The sequence below is a fragment of the Sceloporus occidentalis genome, unplaced genomic scaffold, assembly GCF_023333645.1.
Source record: "Sceloporus occidentalis isolate IW3139 unplaced genomic scaffold, rSceOcc1.0.p SCAF_166, whole genome shotgun sequence".
NCBI lineage: Eukaryota > Metazoa > Chordata > Lepidosauria > Squamata > Phrynosomatidae > Sceloporus > Sceloporus occidentalis.
In genome coordinates, this window is record NW_028317146.1 from 963,776 (window position 1) to 984,529 (window position 20,754).

Sequence of the window (20,754 nt, forward strand, 5' to 3'; positions counted from 1 at the left end):
ATCATCAACAGACCCACTGTTAGCGACAATTCTTGATAAAAAATACCCTATTTTGTTTATTTCTTATCTAATGAGCATATTCTGATCTCTTTAGCCTTTTTCTTTTTCAAGAACCAGCATTGTTCTATCTTAAGTAGAGTGTAAAAAATAAACAAAAAGGGACAAGTGGAACAAAATGTAAACATAACTAAACACATTACTGAAATATTTGTTTGGACTTTTGCAATGAAATACTGGTTCAGATGTAGTCAAAACAAAATTGTAGTCATACTGCAATAACAATGAAAAAATGAGGGTGGCGTTACACAGTGCTGGCATCGCAAACAGACAGGACACAGACTCAAAATGTCACATAGAGGTCAACTGTCAACACTGCATGGACAAATGGCAAGCTATGGCTTAAGTGTATCTCATATAACATACCTTTTCTGTTTTGTCATTATGAAACAAAATGCTCATTGTGAGCACAGCCTGTCCAATATAGGAAAAGTGACATATACGATAAGCAAATAGGTGATATGGTAGTCATCAAAAGTGAGACATACCCATGTAGAGGTCTTCTAATGGATTTTGAAGTCAAAAACTCTTTCTTAGCGAACATTTTATACTTCATTTATGATAACTTGAACTTAGCGTACTATAGATCATAATAGAAGTGCAGATTTATTGACAAAAGTATTTTTTAAGATACATACTCATCAATGGACACTAGATATCCTTTATCATCCAGAATACAATTTACTGGTATTCAGTGCTCATCAAGTCAGGCTTCTCATAGATTAACCTTTCTTCTTGAACTCTATATTATTTAATTAAGATGCAAGAATTTCTTTGTCAATATCTCACTGATCTTTGAGGAGCATCATTGGAATTAGGAAGTATTTAATTACTACACAGTAGTCGTAGATATATCGTGAGTTGTGATACCCCTGCAGCACAAAGAAGGGGCTTGTTCATGGAGGAAATGAGACCTTAGAATACCTTACATGTACGTTTTTCACACATAATGCAAGAATTTTATCAACAGGTAATCTTCCTTTTAGTGGAATAATTACATTTATAGTCACTGGAACTTACGCAAGTGTAGAAACTAAATTTACAGGTATATTAGAATCTTTGAGCATGTATTAAGCAGCCCATCTTAATCTGCTGTTATACACACAGTACCATACATGCTACATAGGTCCATTCCCTATTGGTCAAGTTGACTTGGGTCAAAAGATGTATTTTGTGCACTAAGGAAAAACAACTCTATTTACTAAAAGCAAAACCCATCTCAACAGCTTTTCCATGTAGCTAGGCTCAATTTAACAGATTGACAGTGGAGCCATATCAAGTTGAAAACTAACAGCAGAGTGAAAACACTGTACCAGCATGACAATTTCAACAACTTCAACATTAAAATCAACTTTTTGTATCTTTTTTTTTTTTTTACAAGGTAATGAGTATGCATGCTGTGAGTTCCAGGTCAGGATTGATTTTGATTTGCCCATCTGCATGTACCTCACTGTAGCTTCCATATTTTTATCTCCACTACATTTGTTAATTCTCCTAATAATTTGAATTTTAGTGAAAAGCCCATCGTGTTTTTATTTCCCCTTGTAACGATTTACTTGTTCTTTGCCCTTTCAGCTTAGCAAGAGCTTATCGAGATGCCCAAGAAGTTTTATTGGATAAACCAGAAATCTATCATTTGAGTCAAATCTGGAAGGAGTTGTACACAATGTCTACCTTTATGGAAACCTTACGGACCAGCCCTGGAAAAGTTTCAGGCAACTCTCATTTTGTTTTATTACATTAGTAGTTTGGTAGTTATGGGGTTCCACAATCCATCTCTATGATTATTTTTATATAAACACACACATATCAGCATACAAAGATATACCATTCAAATATGTTAAAAATCAATGTATCAGAGGCAAATGGAATTTGCTTTGCATTTTATTGAAAAGGGCAGAACAATGATTCTTAAAATGTGATAAATGTCCCAATTATTTGAAATGGCAGGAATACTATGTCACAGTGTGTGGTGTTTGTGTAGAGTAGATACATACTTGAAATTGTGAGGATTATGTGAGGTGTTGACACCATAGTCAGAGATATGTCCTCCGTTGATACACTGTATTCCTTCAAGCTACACTGTTACATCTCTATTCATTTGTCACTGTCATTGTCAAGTGGGAATTTAAAAGACCCTATTGAATTACAAATACCAGACGACTGATGTCCACTGACAATAGTAATAACAACTGTGCTGTCACAGACTTTAACAAGCAGCCAAAATAGCAACTCAGAATTCACCTCTAGCACACTTGGTTTTTGGTTGTGACCAGGGCTGGACTTCTTAGCATTCCAAATGGTTCTCCCAAGAAGTTTTTTTTCTTTCTTAAGTCTGCATGGCAATATAGGGTATCTTATTGATCAAATGTCTTGTGACCCTGTAGTTGACCTGTTCATGAGGATCCACTAGTCATTTGTACCGCCTTACTGTATAACGGAGACGCCAATGAAGGTAGTTAAACTGAGACCCCTGTTTAAATCACTGTTTAATACCTAGGGCACCTAGGGCACCTAGAACCTGAGAGTTAGACCTGCCTGTCTGGTCCAAATGGTGCCCCTATATATTTTGTAATCTCTTTTTTTGTAGCAATTATAATGCATATAAGGTCCTAGACAGAAATGCTTGTGCCATGAAAAGACTCACAGTTTTGTTTAGTTATATGTATGAAAGTTTAATTAAAACTAATGATTTGTACCAGGACAAAATATATTCCACTTATATAGACATAACAGAACTGATGTATAAAGACAGAAAAATGGCTCTTCTCCAAACTAAAGAGATAATCATGTTTCTGATGACCTTTGTTTATTCATCCAGGCCGTGGAATACGAATCAGAGATATCTTAAAAGATGACGAAATCCTGACTGTGTTTTTATTGAAAGATATTGGACTTTCTGATTCTGTGGTTTATCAGCTCATCAATGCTCAAGTCCGCGTTGAACAGGTAACAATCAGAAGCAAACTCTACCCACATGACCATGGGATTCTTTTATGCTTCTTTATTATTCATTAACTGTAATGTCAGTCACTTCAGATCCATTTTCATTGTAAAAATGTAGAAAAACTTCTATTGATGGAGATAAACCATATTCACTGTTCAATTTGGACATTTATCCCAGCACAAGAACTACTAGTTATTTCTGAGAAAAGTGTGTTCACTCATTTGTATGCCGCTTTCTCACTGTAGAGCTCCATAATAGTCTGTAGCAAAGAGATTAGTGCTCAGACACCCTAGAAACAGAATTAACCCTAATTGTATTCATTTTGAAAAAATATCAGTCCTGTTTCTTTCCTCTCCAGCATTCTGGGTCTGATAATTTGTGTTTAGGGGACTGTTTTCTTTTTGGGTATGCTTGACAACAGACAGCACTCCCATTATCTAATCATATTGGACATGATGCTGTCCAGGCAAGGACTGTCGGTGAAAACTGGGCCTGGCACTTAAATACCAGAGGCCAATAAATTGCAAGCCTGCAGCCACCTGCTAGATACACTCAGTTGCACACAACACTCCTACGCTTTTGCAGCATGCAGTCATGTGTATCCAACTGGTGCCCACTCACTAAAGGTCTGGATCCACACAAAAAAAGTATGTGGGAGAAGCCACTGGACATTTGTGCCTGATGGCTAGCCTTGGCCTATAGTTATTGCTCTATAGAGCATCAGTGTTTTAAATAGGAGTAGCCACATATCAACCTTCTCCTTGTTCTTCTTGCTACAGAACCTCAGTGGACACCCTACATGTTCTAACTTAAAAGATTCACATACACATTTTAACGCTACATAAGTTTGCGATCATAACAAATGTTGTTAATAATGCTCAAATAATAGTGTCATAGTAGTAACATAAAATAAAATAATCACATGCACTCTGACAATGTTACTGCTGCATTGGGGTGATCCTGGACTACCTAGTATGCCTATATCAGCAGATATTGCAACTATAACTGCAGAGGATCCACACTTTATTTGTCATTTGTAAATCTTCACATTTAGAGATTCAGTAGTTTGAAAAATTCCAAATTATAAGCAACCACCAAAAAACACTGAAATGATCAGGAAATGTATCCCATTTTTTCTCTTTTTTATCACATTGTATTTCATAATAAAATTACATTTTAATTAGCAGGGGATGCATTATCATTTATACCGATTATCACTGAGTCACAGACAACAGTGAAATCTTTGTTCATGTCAGCTGTTTTATTTGATGTCATTGTTTGAGGCCTTTAGGACCAAATCTCACTCATGTGGGGTAATCAGTCCCTTCCCTGTGGACTAAGCTTTAAATCTTCCTAAAACCTCTACCCTGTGACCCGAGACACTAAAAACTCTTGTTGTCTTCCATGAACAAACACAGATCAATAGGTCAGAATTCTTTCACCCTCAGAATAAGTAATGTAACATTTGCAACAAAAAGGGCAGGTGAGTCTTACTACCACAAAGATCATTGCCAGCTGACTCATCAAGAAGGTTGCCCATAAGTCTGGCAGCTGACCATTATATTCTCACTGAGTCAGCTTGTACTCCTCACACTTCGAGCTATCGTTGTTCTGGGAACAGCCAACTGAAAGAAGAAGCATAATTACTTTTGTACTGTGTGGGAACAGATAACACGAATCTGTTCTATTTATACAGAACCATTTCTTTGTGGAAATTGCAACACAAATGATCAACCCTTAGTCACTGACAGGACAGAATATCACTTGACATCTTGTTCGGCAAGTTTGGTTTGTGGATGACTCTTCATGAGGTTTCTCATGGCTTTAGGGAAAGGTGACCTCGTGGGTATCGCTAGGTGAAAAGCAAGTTGTCTTATAAATAGGAAGCTAAACCGGTGTTAAATATTAATATTGCAAAGCAGTGTCAAACAGGCACATAAGGATTTTGCCTTGAAGCAAATTGTTACAAGAAGAAAAAAATATGTTTATGAGTGTAGTTAAGGCAAAAGTGGCTGTTACGAAATCTCATGTCTTAAAGTTTCATTAAAGCATTACTCAGTTGCAACCCAGCGAGCAGGTTCAAAAACGGAAACTTGTATTCACATGGCGCAAAAACGTCTAAATATTGCTACTCTACAGAATAGCACATTATAATATAACAATAAATCTAGGTAATGGTTAATGTACACAATGTTAAGTATTAAGTGTTTCATTTTATCACCCATCTCCACTGAATAATGCTCCAGGTTTTGGACTGTTTTAATAATAGGTTTTAATTTTTTGTTTTGACCTAACATTTTCTGACACACACAATGAATGGCTGTCTAAAGACATGCTTGTAAAGCAATGGTAATGTCAGTGTATATAATGTTTTAAATGCTAGAAGAGCGTGATCTTACTCCTTTTTCACTAAACAGTTAAATCATGACTATGATATTACGATTCTAAATTATTTGGTACGGAAATGGTTTAATGATTTATGTCTCTCTGTTTATGAACCTGTACTGAAAGCTAGTTTTATAATCATTTTAAACCATCTTTCTCAGTCAAGCATTCATTTATACTTAAAATGAGAAACAGTAATAGGCAACTAAACCCACAAAATCTGCATTAGTTCCATGCTGATGATTCCTCATTTCCCATATTGCTTTGTAACAAAAGACATCCCATTATGTTCTCAGTAGATAAATATAAGTAAGGTCTATTACCTTTCTTGCCAGACTAATCATTGCATGGCTATATTGATAGCACCAGTACAGAGTGAAATGATCTTTACGTAATTGTATATTCTTTATTATTTGTGACTTGCAAACAGTTCTCTACGCATTCTGTATGTGATCTGTCACTTTCTAAAGTCAGGTCTGTGGAAACAGGACTGCATCTGTAAGATTGCATTATTTTATGAAAATCAAGGTCAGGTGTAGGGTAACTTCAAAAGTAGACATGTGCAAATGGGCCAAAAACTTTCTGACAAATTTTTTCGTTCCTTTTTGGCCTATTCGTTTTCGGGTGACAAATTTTGTCCCCTGCCCATTCTGTTCGGCCAAAAATTTGGGGGCATTTTTAATTGGGGAACGAAATTCGGTGCCCACATCCACTCTTATACTCTCACACTCTCATTCTCGTTCACTCTCTCTCAGGCTTTCTAAATGTTTCCCTTCTTCCTTTGCTGACCACTTCTGCTTCTGTCAACCACTTCAGCTTCCAAATCTTCTATCTTTTATCTTCTCTTCTATCTTCAATCGGCTAATTTCAGTCTTCATCCACATCTCCATGGACAAGAACTTGCGTTGACATCCCCTCCCCAATCTTTCAATTGGGGAAGAGGATGTCACTGAAAGCGTCATCATTTTGTCCTAATTTGAACTGAGGGCAATATGGCGCCACGTCCTGTGCAAATAACATATGCAAACTAAAACATAGTTAGTCTATGTAATAAAATGTATATAGGGCCAAATACAAACTTCAAATAATTGGAACACATATAAATGTATGTGCGTCAAAAATAGGCAGAGTCACTTAGATGCAAACAAAGGTAAAACATTTAATACGAACAAAAATAGACGAAGAATATAAAAAGTAGATAACAAAAATACGAAACAAGTCTTACAAAAACTTGGAGAGGAATTTAGTTCATGACATCTGTCCTATGCATTCCTGAGGATGGAGGGAGGGAGTGTTGGGACGTGAAGAGTCCGTGGATGGCAAGTACATCTTCTCTCGACCTCTCTTCCCATGCCTCTCCATGTCTTACAAAAGCCTAGCTTATATGTGCCTTGGATAGTGATGTCAGTCTATTGGTCTTCACCTAATTGGGTAAACATGCTCACTAAGATCTTTACACGTCGAAATCCTATTTTAGGTAGTCACTGTACGCATACTGTAATGCCCTTTTAGAGTTACAACTATACCATGCATTAGCAAGTTACTATCCTATCTATAGAACGCCTGTTCAGCAAATCCTTCATTCTACATTTAAGGTCAAGGAAACCTTGAAGCCTATCATTGAAACATATTAATATATCTTAATAATCATTTATTTATGAACAATGATTACATATCTTTGACTATTGCCTATACCAATAATTATATATGGTCCATTTCATATTACTAGGGTTAAAAGAGATGTTAAATGTGTTAGAATCTTTTACAATTCCCCCTGATGATAGGATAATATCCTTATCATATCTTTTCAAATATACACATTTACTCACCATTCGTATCACATTCGTATCACATTTATACTACAATCACATCATACTTTAACTGGGACCATATGATAATCATTAGCATGAGACACCCTTTTCTCTACATTTGTTATGGAATGAGAGGATTGTGCTCTTTTTATCATTTCCCTTAATATTCCATCTCCCTTATCTACTTCATACTTAACTTGTTTATATATCTTACCTATTCTACACATAAGAAAACTTTGATAAACAATACATAATAAAACAAGTATAGCTATAATAACAATTGGATTTAACAATATATTACCAGCTGCGGATTTTACCGAAGATTGTGACCACATATTTACTGATTTTTTAAAATTTGACCACCAATTAACTCCAGACATATCTTTCCATTGATGTTGAATTTGTTCTAATTCACCTTGTTTATGTTGGAAAACAATTTCTGCATCTTTCAATTGTTGCTTTAACATGGCCAATAATCCCTTATCTTTCTTTATTTCCTCTGTCCATGTTTTCCAAGGAAAATGGTCTATCTGTGTCAGATTAAATTGCTGAGGTAGTGTTTTTAAACGCTCTGTGCCTATAGTGGAGACATTAAACTTTTTCCCATCTATCTCCAACTTTTTCAAATCACCTTCTATGCAATTTAATCCTCTGTGAAGAGTTTCATTATGCATACAATTTGAAAAGAATGCTCTGACCAATGACTCCTCCTTCATTACTTGAAAACAAACTTTCCCTATCTTTACTTGAGTCATTAATTCATGCATAGATGTAACACTTTCAATCCTGGCTTCACATAATGAATGATTGTGAAAACAAGAATGATAGACAACCTTTTCTTGTCCTGGAAGACATATTACTTTAGAAACAAAATGAAGACAAGCTGAAACATCTAATTGTTCCAGATTTTCCCCATCAAATACAAAATCTGTATACCTTAAATTATAATGAATCAATTGTGTGTCACTGACTGGAATTCCTAAAACTGTTACTGGTACCACTACTTGTTCAACTCCTGCCACTGGGATTAAAGATGTCCCTATACAAAAATCCTGATCACAACCCATCCATTTATTAATCCACAAATCAATATGACCCAGACCAAAACTATATTTGTCAGGTAAGCTTTTCAACAAACCCAAAGGTATAATACCACTCTGTAAAGCCTGTGCAATCATCTTTAGATTAGTGGAATATTCTATCTGTATTTCCAGGCATGCCCTTGACACTTGATTCTCCTCTTGACTCTCTATTAAGTCTAAAGTGGCATCCTGTAAGTGAGATACAGACGACCCAATCACAGTAGCAGAACTTAGAACCATTTTTTCCAATAACTGATTTAACCCTTTTTGTACTTTTGCTCCCTGACTTCCAACATAACTCACGGATCCCAAATCGGATTTAAGAGTATTTATATCCATAGTATTAAATAAGCTTCCTACCGAACCAACACCCCCCAAGATTCCCTCAATAATACCTCGTCTACTTCTTGCCATTCTCAATGGATTTTGTCCAAACCATTGAGCAAGACCTTTTTCCATGTTAGTAAGGTGTGACAAACATTGAGGAAACCAAGTGGATATTTTCCAATCAGTCATGTTAAAAGTCCAAACTAGGGTTACAAACGATCCATTCCTCAACAATGGCTTAGATTGAAAGTAATTAACCTGAAAAGGATTGGATGGTTTGAGTCTAGTACCAGTACACAAATTGTCTTCAGGGGACCAAACACTGACATTTGCTCTGTCACAGTGTTTGTAATCTCCTTTCAGTAATACACAACATTCATATATCCCAGAGTCTTTACGAGTTGGACTATCTAATCTAAGCATAAAATGTATACCATTCCAATGTACATCCCCCATTTGACCCTTATGAAGTATACGAGTTGGATTATTTGTAAAACTTCCTAAAGATGTTTTCCCTTTTGACCAAACGAGTGATGCTTCCTGGGGTAATAGTAACCTTGTCCCACATTGTAGTTCTATAGGTTTCAATTCCTCTTGGCTTTTCACACTATGGGGATTAACTCTAACTTCAGGTGCTATAGAATTAGTTACCGTAAACACAAAAGATACTTTGACCATAGCTATTTCTCTTTCCACCTGAAAGTTCCAAACCCTAGTCCAATCATCGTCCCCTGCTGATATAGAAAGCAGTGAAGGATCCAAGATTTTACCATAAGACTGAGTTTTATACCAAATCTCTGTCTTTGATCTTCCCATTTTCCCTGATGTTAACATCTCATTGGTAACATCACCTGTCCATTGTGCATGTTCTTCTCCCTTAATTGTTATAAACCACCACATGGACTCAGTAGGATGACATTCCCAAACACCTGTCTGATTATTATGGGTATAATTCCCCTGTGACTGTGTGAATTTGGCTTTTGGTCCTACTGTTGCATGAACCGTGATCTCTGAGGTATGCTCAAAAAATATAGTCAAACAAGGTTGATCTCTGGAGCCATAACCGAATCTAATTTGTCCAACAATGTCTCTTGATGTATCAATGTCTGATGTCAGGAGTCGATCCACTCGAACTTCTCTTATCTTATGCAATAACAATATCTTCTGTGGTAAATCCTTTGTCTGATCATCAATTTCAATTGGCTTTTGGTACTGTTCAAACAACACAGCTATCAAAAAACTCAGCACCAACAACCATGGAAGTAATATGTAGCACGCTATCTTGATGTCACGCTTCTTGTATTGCTGTTTCTTTGGAGGTTCTTTGTCCAATAGTAAACAGTTTTGTTCCTCCATTTTCTTGCAGAACTGTGTTCCTGCAAGAACAGAATTTAGTTAGAAACATATAATTTACACTGGTCAACATGTACCCACAGCTTCTGCTGCCTACGGGTATTTTTCACAGTTTTTTCTGTTTTTGAACAAGGATCTTGATCCATTGTGTCGATTATTTCAAACGGTCCTTCTCAATTGCTTTCCCAAGGTCCCGCCTTCCTAAAAGTCTTAATCATTACTGATGCTCCTCTCACAAATTTAGAAGAGTGAGGCGGTACCATACGCTGCATTCTAGATGCTGCATGGGGAGAATTGTTTTTAAATTCTCTTGAAGTACCTGTAACCACTTAGTTCTTGCAATGGCATCTTTCTGTGGAGTAGACAAAAATGGTTCATAAGGAAAGATCAATGGCATTTTCCTTCCTGTCATTAATTCAAAAGGTGTATACTGGGTAGTTGAGGAGCTCGTTCCCCTAATACTCGTCAATACTAGAGGTACTGCATCAACCCAACTATTTCCTTTATCAAGTAACATTTTTGCAATTCTAGACTTAATCGTTCTGTTCATTCTTTCTACAATACCTGCGGACTGAGGATGGTATGGGACATGGAATTGTTGACGTACCCCCAGGATTGCGCAAACAGCCTGCATGACTTTGCCAGTAAAATGGCTCCTTCTGTCAGAAGCAATCATCCTTGGGATTCCCCAAGTACAACATGATTCCTTAATGCTTTTGCCGTAGACAAAGCATCATCATTCCTGACAGGCTACAATTCTACCCACTTATAAAATACATTTACCACAACCAATGCATACCTGAGACCTTGGTTACCTGAAGTAGGAGACCTATGTAGTCAATCTGCAGTATAGACCACGAACCATCTGCAGGTGCAATTCTTAGAAGTGGAGACTTTTGTCCTTTAGGCCTGGGGTTTACTTGAGCACAAATGAGACATGACTGAACAACATTTTGTACAGAGTCCACCTTTTTGTCCCAATAAAACTTCTCTTTGAAGTTTTCCAGCAACTTTTGCTGACCCACATGACCTAATCTTTACATCTTATAGCGGGTGAATTCCGTCTGCAAGTGTTTAGGCACAACTGGAAGTAAATTACCTTGCATCTCATAACACACCACTCCGTTCTCACAAACAAAGGGAGGTGTTATTTTATTCTTAGATTCTATAATGAACGCATCTTTCATCTTTATCGATGAATGAAGGTAAATTTGCTTCCTTACTCTTTACTGGTAGTACTTCCAACCGTTCTAGTTCCATCACTATCTCTTCTGTCAAAGCTGCTTCCTTTACTAGAGAATCTGCTTTCTCATTTCTCAAAGCTAAATCACTAGTCCCTCTGCTATGGCCTGGTACCTTGACAATAGCATATCGGTTAGGATTTTTAGAAGCAAGCTCAAAAATAGTCTGCAATGTATCAACATGACTTAACATTTTGTTAGATGAATCCACAAAACCTCGTTTTTTCCACACAGGTAAGTAGTCTGTTAGTGAACGTACGACATATGAACTATCGCTATAGATTACCAAAGGATCATTGTTTTCTTTCTCATTAATTTCCAATACTGTTTTAACAGCTTCAATTTCTGCTCTCTGGGCAAAAAAATGTCCTGGTAGTCTATGCTGAATAGCTCGACCTTTCTTTGGAAACCAAATGGCATATCCGGTATAATACTGTCCTTTCAAGCAAAATCTAGAACCATCTACAAATACAGGTTCATCAGTTTCCTCTACTTCTTTTCTAAAAAGAGATGGATAATCCCCCTGAAATATCTCAACACACTCATGTGATTCGGACTTATCAAAACTCCCAAGTACTGAACCTCTTGTTTCAGTAATTGGACCTTCCTTGGATTTAATTTCAATCCTGACTCATACAACAGATCAAACAATTCTGCTAACAAGATGAGGTGTTCCTCTCTACTCTCTGTTGCCAACAAGATATCATCAACATACTGTAGAATACAATCTTGCCTTGAGAATTTTGATAATACTTTTGCCAATGCCTGATGAAACAGACTAGGTGACATGTGTGCCCCTTGTGGTAATCTGCAAAATACATATTGCTCATTCAGAAAGGTAAAAGCAAATTTGTATTGACAACTCCTTTATCTGAATACTGAAAAAACCATTACTGATATCGATATCGAGGTACCGAGAAAAACTTTGCCTTAGCATTCAATCGAGACATGATGTCAGGGGTATCTGCTACAATTGGTGCCACATTTGGGGTACATTTATTAAACATACGCAGATCTAGAAGCATTCTATAAGAATTATCTGGTTTCTTAACTGCCCATAACGGATAGTTTGTCCCCGAATTTGATTTGCGTATGACGCCTTGTTGAAGTAGTTCTTCAATAATTTTGGACAAAGGCTCAATTGAATCTGGAGGCAATCGGTACGGTTCTGAGCTATGGGATCTGTTCCTTCCACTTTGACAACAACATCTTTCATCGTCCCTACCTCATTCTTAGATTGAGCCCATAACGAGGGATGTTTCTGCACAATTTCTACAAGAGTCAAGTCATTACAATCCATTTGTGGCCATACATGATTTGGGGATACCTCCTCAATTAAATTGATAACGGCCACTACACTGTAGTCACTTGGATCAATTACTACAGGCCCTTTTAGGTTATTACTTCTCCAAATCACTTGATTCCCTAAGTCAATGACCCAGCCTCGTTCTCTCATTACATCAGCCCCTAAGATATTTTCTGAGCTAGGACAATGCCAGATATCAATTTCAGTACACAAATAGCCAGGAATCTCAAACAAAACACCAGTAACCAAAGTTGCTGAAGTATTACATTTTCCACTAAAACCTACAATCGTGCAAACAGGTGAGTTAGATGTTATAGGCAAAGCTTGATTAGTCACACTTAATTAAGCTTCTGTATCAACCTTTGGTTAGTAGTATCAATTTATTCAGAATTAGTAGGATTAGTTTGTGGCTTGTGACAGTCATTCTGAGTTAATTCTAGCCGTTTGTCTGTCCATATCTCTCTCCAAGTTCTCTAATTGCTGAGCTAAAACAAAACAGTCGGGACAGCTGTTAAAGTCGTCAGTACTGTCATCAGGGTTAGATTCTGGTACAACTTTGTTAATCATGCAAATACTTTGTCTAGGTTGTAAATCCTCCACAATCAATTCATTAAACGTTTTAAACATGCTTAGGACATTTTGCAGTTTCTTCTTAAGTTTATCAATACATAACAATTTCTTATCTATCTTCATATTTTCTAGCTCACATTGTTTGTACATACTAGCCCATAACTGTGCATTAGTAGGACAATTATCAAATTGAAAAGTTATTTTACTTTTGTTAGCATATATTTTTATAAAATCCATGACTTACCCTTCTTAATGAACTCTCCTTGAATGGCTGTTGTATCACGCTGTATGGCTTTCTTGCGTCTGCCGTCAATAGCGTCTCTTAGCACGTGTTCCAATAAAATCTGGAAGTCTGTATCCTCAAAGGTTCTTTTCTTAATTATCTCCCGACAGTTTGCAAAAAGTGTACAGATATATCTGCCCTTCCCCCTGAGCAAGCTGGAGGGCAAAGGCCAGGAAAAAATACGCAGGGCTGGCACGCCAGATATGTAATAAAATGTATATAGGGCCAAATACAAACTTCAAATAATTGGAACACATATAAATGTATGTGCGTCAAAAATAGGCAGAGTCACTTAGATGCAAACAAAGGTAAAACATTTAATACGAACAAAAATAGACGAAGAATATAAAAAGTAGATAACAAAAATACGAAACAAGTCTTACAAAAACTTGGAGAGGAATTTAGTTCATGACATCTGTCCTATGCATTCCTGAGGATGGAGGGAGGGAGTGTTGGGACGTGAAGAGTCCGTGGATGGCAAGTACATCTTCTCTCGACCTCTCTTCCCATGCCTCTCCATGTCTTACAAAAGCCTAGCTTATATGTGCCTTGGATAGTGATGTCAGTCTATTGGTCTTCACCTAATTGGGTAAACATGCTCACTAAGATCTTTACACGTCGAAATCCTATTTTAGGTAGTCACTGTACGTATATTGTAATGCCCTTTTAGAGTTACAACTATACCATGCATTAGCAAGTTACTATCCTATCTATAGAACGCCTGTTCAGCAAATCCTTCATTCTACATTTAAGGTCAAGGAAACCTTGAAGCCTATCATTGAAACATATTAATATATCTTAATAATCATTTATTTATGAACAATGATTACATATCTTTGACTATTGCCTATACCAATAATTATATATGGTCCATTTCATATTACTAGGGTTAAAAGAGATGTTAAATGTGTTAGAATCTTTTACAGTCTATCATACCCTACTCGATGACTCATACCACTATCTCTCTCACTCCTCACAAATCACACTCCTAGTTGCTCACATAATGTTATGTTACTGCGCTTCCACCTCTGAGTCTGAAGAATTTTGGACCACTCTGCCCTCACTGATTCAAAGCATAAAACACCCAACTGTACTCTCCAGCAGTTTTCCAAAATACTGCACTGAAAATAGTATGTCTATAACCTAATAACTAAATTTGTAAATTTGCAAGGGCAGCGACCTCTTCTTCGGAACTATTATTATTACATACCAAAAGTAAAATTACACATAAAGATACAGCAGGAGTTGAGGACCCTGCCTGTGAGCTTGCCATTTTGGTCCTGGCAAAAAGTGTGGCTTCTGAAGGCCTCACTCATTCGCTTACAGTCTAAACCTATAATTTTTAAATGATTGGTCAGTGTATTTCAGTGTATTTACAAACGTCAGTGTATATACGTCAGTGTATTTACAAATATCAAGTTTGCCATAATTTGCTAGTTACACATGTAAATATTTGGTTGATTCATGATATAAGAACTACTGTCAGCTGAAAATAATTTATCTTTTGATTTCAGTTTGCATATGGGGTCCCTGACCTAGCCTTGAAGGACATTGCCTGCAGCCAAACCCTCCTGGAACGCTTCATCATTTTTAGTAGCCGCAGAGGAATGCACACAGTCCGTAATGCAATGTGCATCCTGTCCCAACAAAGGCTGCAAAGGATTGAAGATGTATTGTATGCAAACATTGATTTCTTCAAACTATTTGGAATTGTGAGTACGCCATTTATCTCCACTTGGAACTGTTGAAGTGTGCTAATGCAATTATTGCCAAGATACAGTTGCTGGCATGATTGGCCACAATATGATCCTATGTGTTCATCAAAGATGCCAGTGACACCAACCCTCAAAAAAGACTTTGTAATGAAATCATGCAGAATAAAGTGATAATATAGTGCTATAACTACCCAAACTAATTTAGTTTTTTTTTGCATATCATAGAATCATGATTAAAGTTGAGCAATCAGTTTAAGTATTACTTATGCTGACTGTATATGTCATGTTGTGCACCATAGCATATAGTAAAGTGAACATTCTGCGCATTCAATTGCTACACTTATGTTACACAATGAACTGTGCAACCAGCCATAGGCTTGTCTCATTTACACCCTCTACTAATATATAAAGTCAGATAAACAGATTACAGTGGGTGCTGATAAGCACAGTATTTTAAGTGGTTTCTAAATATAACCACACAATAAATATTTAGTAAGTGCAGCACACTTATGAGATAGTCTTCACAACTACTCAAACAAACAAAGTGAAATTAAGAACCAAAGTGGCGCACATCTATGTGGAAGATGTAAGATATACTTCCCAACAATAAAACAGGATTTTCCAAAAAAATTTTTAGCAATTCTTAGCTCCAAAGGCAATTGCTCAGAAGATCTTTCTTGGTATGAGCTATTTAAACATACGGTGTACTTAGTTTTTTACATATGGCTTCTCCATTTTGGCTTTATTTTTGACACGGTGTAATATGTCATGTGCTGTTGTTCATCTGAGGTTGTATTTACTGAATTTTTAGACCTACTAGGGAACAAATGACTAATGATTTGTAAAACCATAGAATTCAAAGACGGTGTACTTTCTTTTATAAGAGACTACCAAGGGAAAAAGTAGAATATTGTAATAGCCACCAAGCACACGTTTGAAGCATTCTTTTATCAGCAGAATTAAAATACTCTTGTATTAATATCAGGAACCCAGAGAAGGAAAACAATCTAATGTTTACATCCTATCTTTTGATAGTCAAAAGGAAGCACATTTTTCTCTGCATGAAGCAGAGCAAATGTCAGTGCTGCCCACAGAGCATAGAACAAGCAGTACAATTCTAGCTCTGCAGATCTGATTTGTTCAGCTGTAGCTGGTAAAGTAAGCCTTTTTTTCTGAAACAGTCCTGTTATTTCAGCTGACTGGTGCTGCCTCTTGTTCATCTCAGCAAAATGCTGAGTACAGAGATCAAATGTTTTCTGTGGAACCCTTTGAGGACCAGATGCTGTGAATGAAGAACTATTCTCAAATTTAAGGGATTTATTATAAGTATAGTAATGAAATGAATGTATAATTTGCAGCAGAGATGCTAATCAACTACTAACTACACTCTAATTTTAAGATTACAATGCAGATTTCTTTGAAAAGCACAGAGCAGTCACTTTATATATCTACAATGCCTTTTATGTGCATTTTTGGTGCACATATTAAATCACACAGTACTGAATAAAGCAAATACTATATTATTCAACTGGGAGCTATTGAACAATTACACAATTTTTGCATGATGAACCTATATATATATAATATATATATATATATATATATATATATATATATATACATAACATATATATTTGTTTAGCCCAAAGGAGATAGCTCTTAAATAACTGAGATGATTCAATAACGACTATGAGATGATGAACAACTGTTTGAACCACCATTTAAGTCTTAGGGCCAAAAACATAGTGGACAAATATATCTATCATGATCTTTCACAACTTTGGAGCTTGGTAGTTTCAATGCAAGTCCCCACTGAATTCAGTTATTCTTATTTATTGTTTTATATAGAGCCATATATTCTGTAGCACTGAGCTACAACGGGTTGAGAATTAATTTCTGAGTCATAACCCATCGGGCAAGTCAGATTTATGTCCACCACAGCACCTGGAGCTCTTCTGAGGTTTAGCATAGTTAACTCTAAGTCCTTAAAGCTCTCACCGGCTTCAATACTAACCTGTTGCATAAGTAGGCTAATCAGAAGCTGTCACATTTGGATAAATGGCCTACCTGTGTGAGTAGACTATTTGGGGTCTCGTGATCAAGCAACATATTTGGCAGCTGTTCACTTCCCTGTGAGCCATCTCTTGATCTGTTTGTTGAAAGTAAAAGAATTTCAATTACTTCATAATGTTTGCACTCAGCTTTGCTCGGTATTGCAAAACTTGTATTATGAGCCAACTAAATAAAGTAGCTGTATTGTTAGCAACTCTGAATGTACCATAATTCACCGAGAGATCAGAGTCTTTGCCTAGATCAAATGGCAGGTTATTTCATAGGCAATTACAACACAGATATACAACATTTGCAGGCCAAAATATTAACCTTTAGAATGCACATTTCTTTGTGTAAATCTTATTAAACCTTCTTGCCTTGAAACCATTTATTCTGGCATAGGGTTGCCGACTGTAGTCTGTGAGCAGGAGTAGATGCTGTGACATTCTACTATAATTTCTGGGTCTATATTGTCACACATACGCCCACAATCAATGAAAAAGTAATACATTTAGTATGGTAATTTAGTGACTCACGTTGAGGTATGAATTCCTACGTTTTTTTGTAAGTCACTGCTTCATAAACAGACAAGCTCAGAGATCCTACTTGCTAGCAGTTTACAGGGTACAGTCTTGTAGCACGATGGTACATTCCTGACACAGAGACACATGGAACAGTACCTTAACTCAAATGATTTCAAATCGAACAATGTAATAATCCATAACTACATTTACCTACGTTATAGCTGTATAATATGCTATGAAAGCGAATAAGTTACTTGCACCTTTAAGTTGCGCAAATGATGAAAAAGCACCTGGAGGTTTTTGGGAACAGACAAAAAATGTTTGAGATTAACTGACTGAGGATGGACAGATGCTTAGCTTGTCCTACAGTGCATCTTGCTCAGGAGCATCTCAATTTGTAGCTCTTTTGTTTCATTAGCATAAAAGTCTGATCCTGCCACAAGGGTAGCCCAGATCTGAAATGTGAAGCAAATTTGGTGCGCAAGGGAACCATCAACCCCAGACATACGTTTTGGCCTTCAGCGGTTCAATACCTTTTTGTATATTATTACACCCTTCAGGGATCTCTTGGAGCCCACCTCAAATTGGGAAGTAAGTCGAGATGTGGACCTCCTTGCTCTCTTATTCATAAAGGGATACCGTCTGTGTCCCACTGATAAGGTCCATGAAGGTTGAAATGTATGGCTGGGGTTGTTGGTTCACTCGTGCAGGGGACCTTTGCCTTGCATTTCTGTTCTAGACTGCTCTTGTGCACACCGTTCCACTATGGCACATAAAAATGATTAAAATATATTCCTAAACTAGCAATTAACAAAAAAACATGTTATTTTACATGCTTTTACATGTTATACTGTGTAAGTATTTTTTTTATTACCCCTTAAACTTCCCTAACCCTCTTTACTAACACATTAGATGTTGATGCTTCACCAAAGCCAGCAGGCATGGGATATGTTTATATAAAGCCTTGCATATGATGTTATATCTGTTTATTTGACAGGTTATGTTTTGAAAGAATTTGGACAGTTGATATAGTGTTATGTTTCAAATGTCTTTGCAGCTTCCAACTGTGTTAGACGGCAGTTCCCATGGTATAGATCTCAGATTCTGGGGGAAGGTTGTCTCAAATCTGTCTGACTCTTTGCAAGAGGTAAGTGAGTAGCTGACCTGTCCTGCCTCATTAATGAAAAACTTCAGTCATTCCCCACCACTAATGGTTTCCAGATTTTTATACACTGCATCAGAAGTTTTCCAGGAAAAACAGAATTTCATATTTTTGGCATGCATTGCACAGTTATGAATTATTACATATACAAAAAAGCTTTCCAAGCAAAAATGTAACAGGTTTTGGTATGCTGGAAACCTAAACATAACATTCAAAATGACCTTTCTGAATAATCAGATTCATACATTTTCTAAACTCATTAAATTTAGGTATAGGTCTGGGTGTGTTATGTCTCAATCGAAACCAAAGTGTTAGTAATATTGTTGTCAAATAAAGTACAACAATGTTAACAATGTAACAAATTGTTGATCTTGGTAGGTAACCGAGTAGTTTTTTGCAGTATATTTTTTTTCCAGAATGGAAATTTAAGAATGCTTTTTTCTCTGATATGTGACCCTTCTACACCAATAGTATGATAGCAGAGGCATTATTAAACCCTAATCCGCAAACACCAGCCAGAAACCCTAAACTTCTGCTACCACCACAACTGCAAAGGATTCACATTTTTGTATGTATATATATATATATATATATATATATATATAATCAACCTCTCTGAGCAAATGTCTGCTGTATTAAACAGCCTTAAAAACAAAGGCCGGACAGGGGGCAGGAGCCACAGCAGTGTTTGTGAATATGAAACAAATTGTTAGCTTGACCCTGCATTACTGTAGCCCATAGTAGCCTAATCCCTTAGTGAACAATTCAGCTCTGTGTATAATGAATACTATGTTGAGTAGGTAGCCATGCAACACTGAGCCACTACCTTCTTTGTACAGAGGGAAACTCTGTGCAAGTGACAACATTGAGCCATTGTTTGAACCTTGGCAGTATGCGCATGTCATTGGTTCCACCAATATTTTTAATGAGCAAACTCACACAAGCTTGTTGAGCAGTAATGAGTAGCATATATGAGCATTCAGGAATTTTCTTATAATACATATTGTAAATCATATGAATTCCTGGTTTTATTCTAGTTAGCACAGAAGGAAAGTATCCAAGATCTTTTTGGGGGGCTGCAGCCCATTGTGCAGGAGGGAGGACCAAGGACCTTCACCCAACTGATGAACTCTCTGTCTGACCTGTTTTGTGGTTATCCAGAGGGCGGAGGTGCCCGAGTGTTCTCTTTCAACTGGTACGAGGACAATAATTACAAAGCTTTCCTAGGAGTTAACTCAACCAGGAAAGACACCTACTACATGTATGACAAGACGACTAGTAAGTGCACATCAAATATTACCGAAAACTGTTAAAAGCTTTAGTTAATCAGATGTGTAGCACAGGATCCACTCATGACAGGGCCTTTAGTTCCAAGAGGCCAGCAACTCTGTGCCAGCTTCAGCTCCAACTGCTGATGGTCTACAGAAGGTGAACAGGAGAACCCTGTCTTATATTGGATGTATCTATATCCTACACTCCTTTCCCCCCTCTTCTACGGCATGCCAGGAGAGCCATGGCAGGATATAATCCCACTACTGGAACTAAGGCATGCAAGTTATTAGGGAGCGAGAATTCTTTGCCAGAGTTTAGAAACGCATATATCCTATTTTGCTAGAACTATGTACACTGGAAAAAGCCCAACGGTATTTAATTTTTATTATTTAAAAACATTAGTGGAAAATATTTTGTGAAACAGCGATTTAGGATATTATATATCTCTATCCTTTTGCGTTGTTTGTCTTCTGGTTTATAGTTATATCATCTATTATATATGTCCATCCTTTTTTGTATGCTTTTGTATTTTTTTTTTATGCAACTCATACATCTTAACCAAATGATTGATACATTAACTTTACATTTCCTTAAGCGCTATACCTTAGAAATCCAGTCCCCATGGTCACATTGATGGACCTCAGTAGTGCACACTTTACCCCACATT

At 36.8% G+C, this 20,754-nt stretch overlaps 1 protein-coding gene across 1 annotated transcript in view; it reads left to right on the forward strand.

Moving 5' to 3' along the window:
- Positions 1-20,754, forward strand: part of LOC149279423 (retinal-specific phospholipid-transporting ATPase ABCA4-like) — a 77,026-nt gene that overhangs the window by 5,614 nt on the left and 50,658 nt on the right. Inside the window, exons 4-8 of the mRNA XM_089501203.1 lie at positions 1,633-1,772; positions 2,879-3,006; positions 14,877-15,074; positions 18,711-18,800; positions 19,853-20,093. Of these exons, the coding sequence (XP_089357329.1) occupies positions 1,633-1,772; positions 2,879-3,006; positions 14,877-15,074; positions 18,711-18,800; positions 19,853-20,093 (797 nt within the window). The remainder of the gene's footprint in view (positions 1-1,632; positions 1,773-2,878; positions 3,007-14,876; positions 15,075-18,710; positions 18,801-19,852; positions 20,094-20,754) is intronic.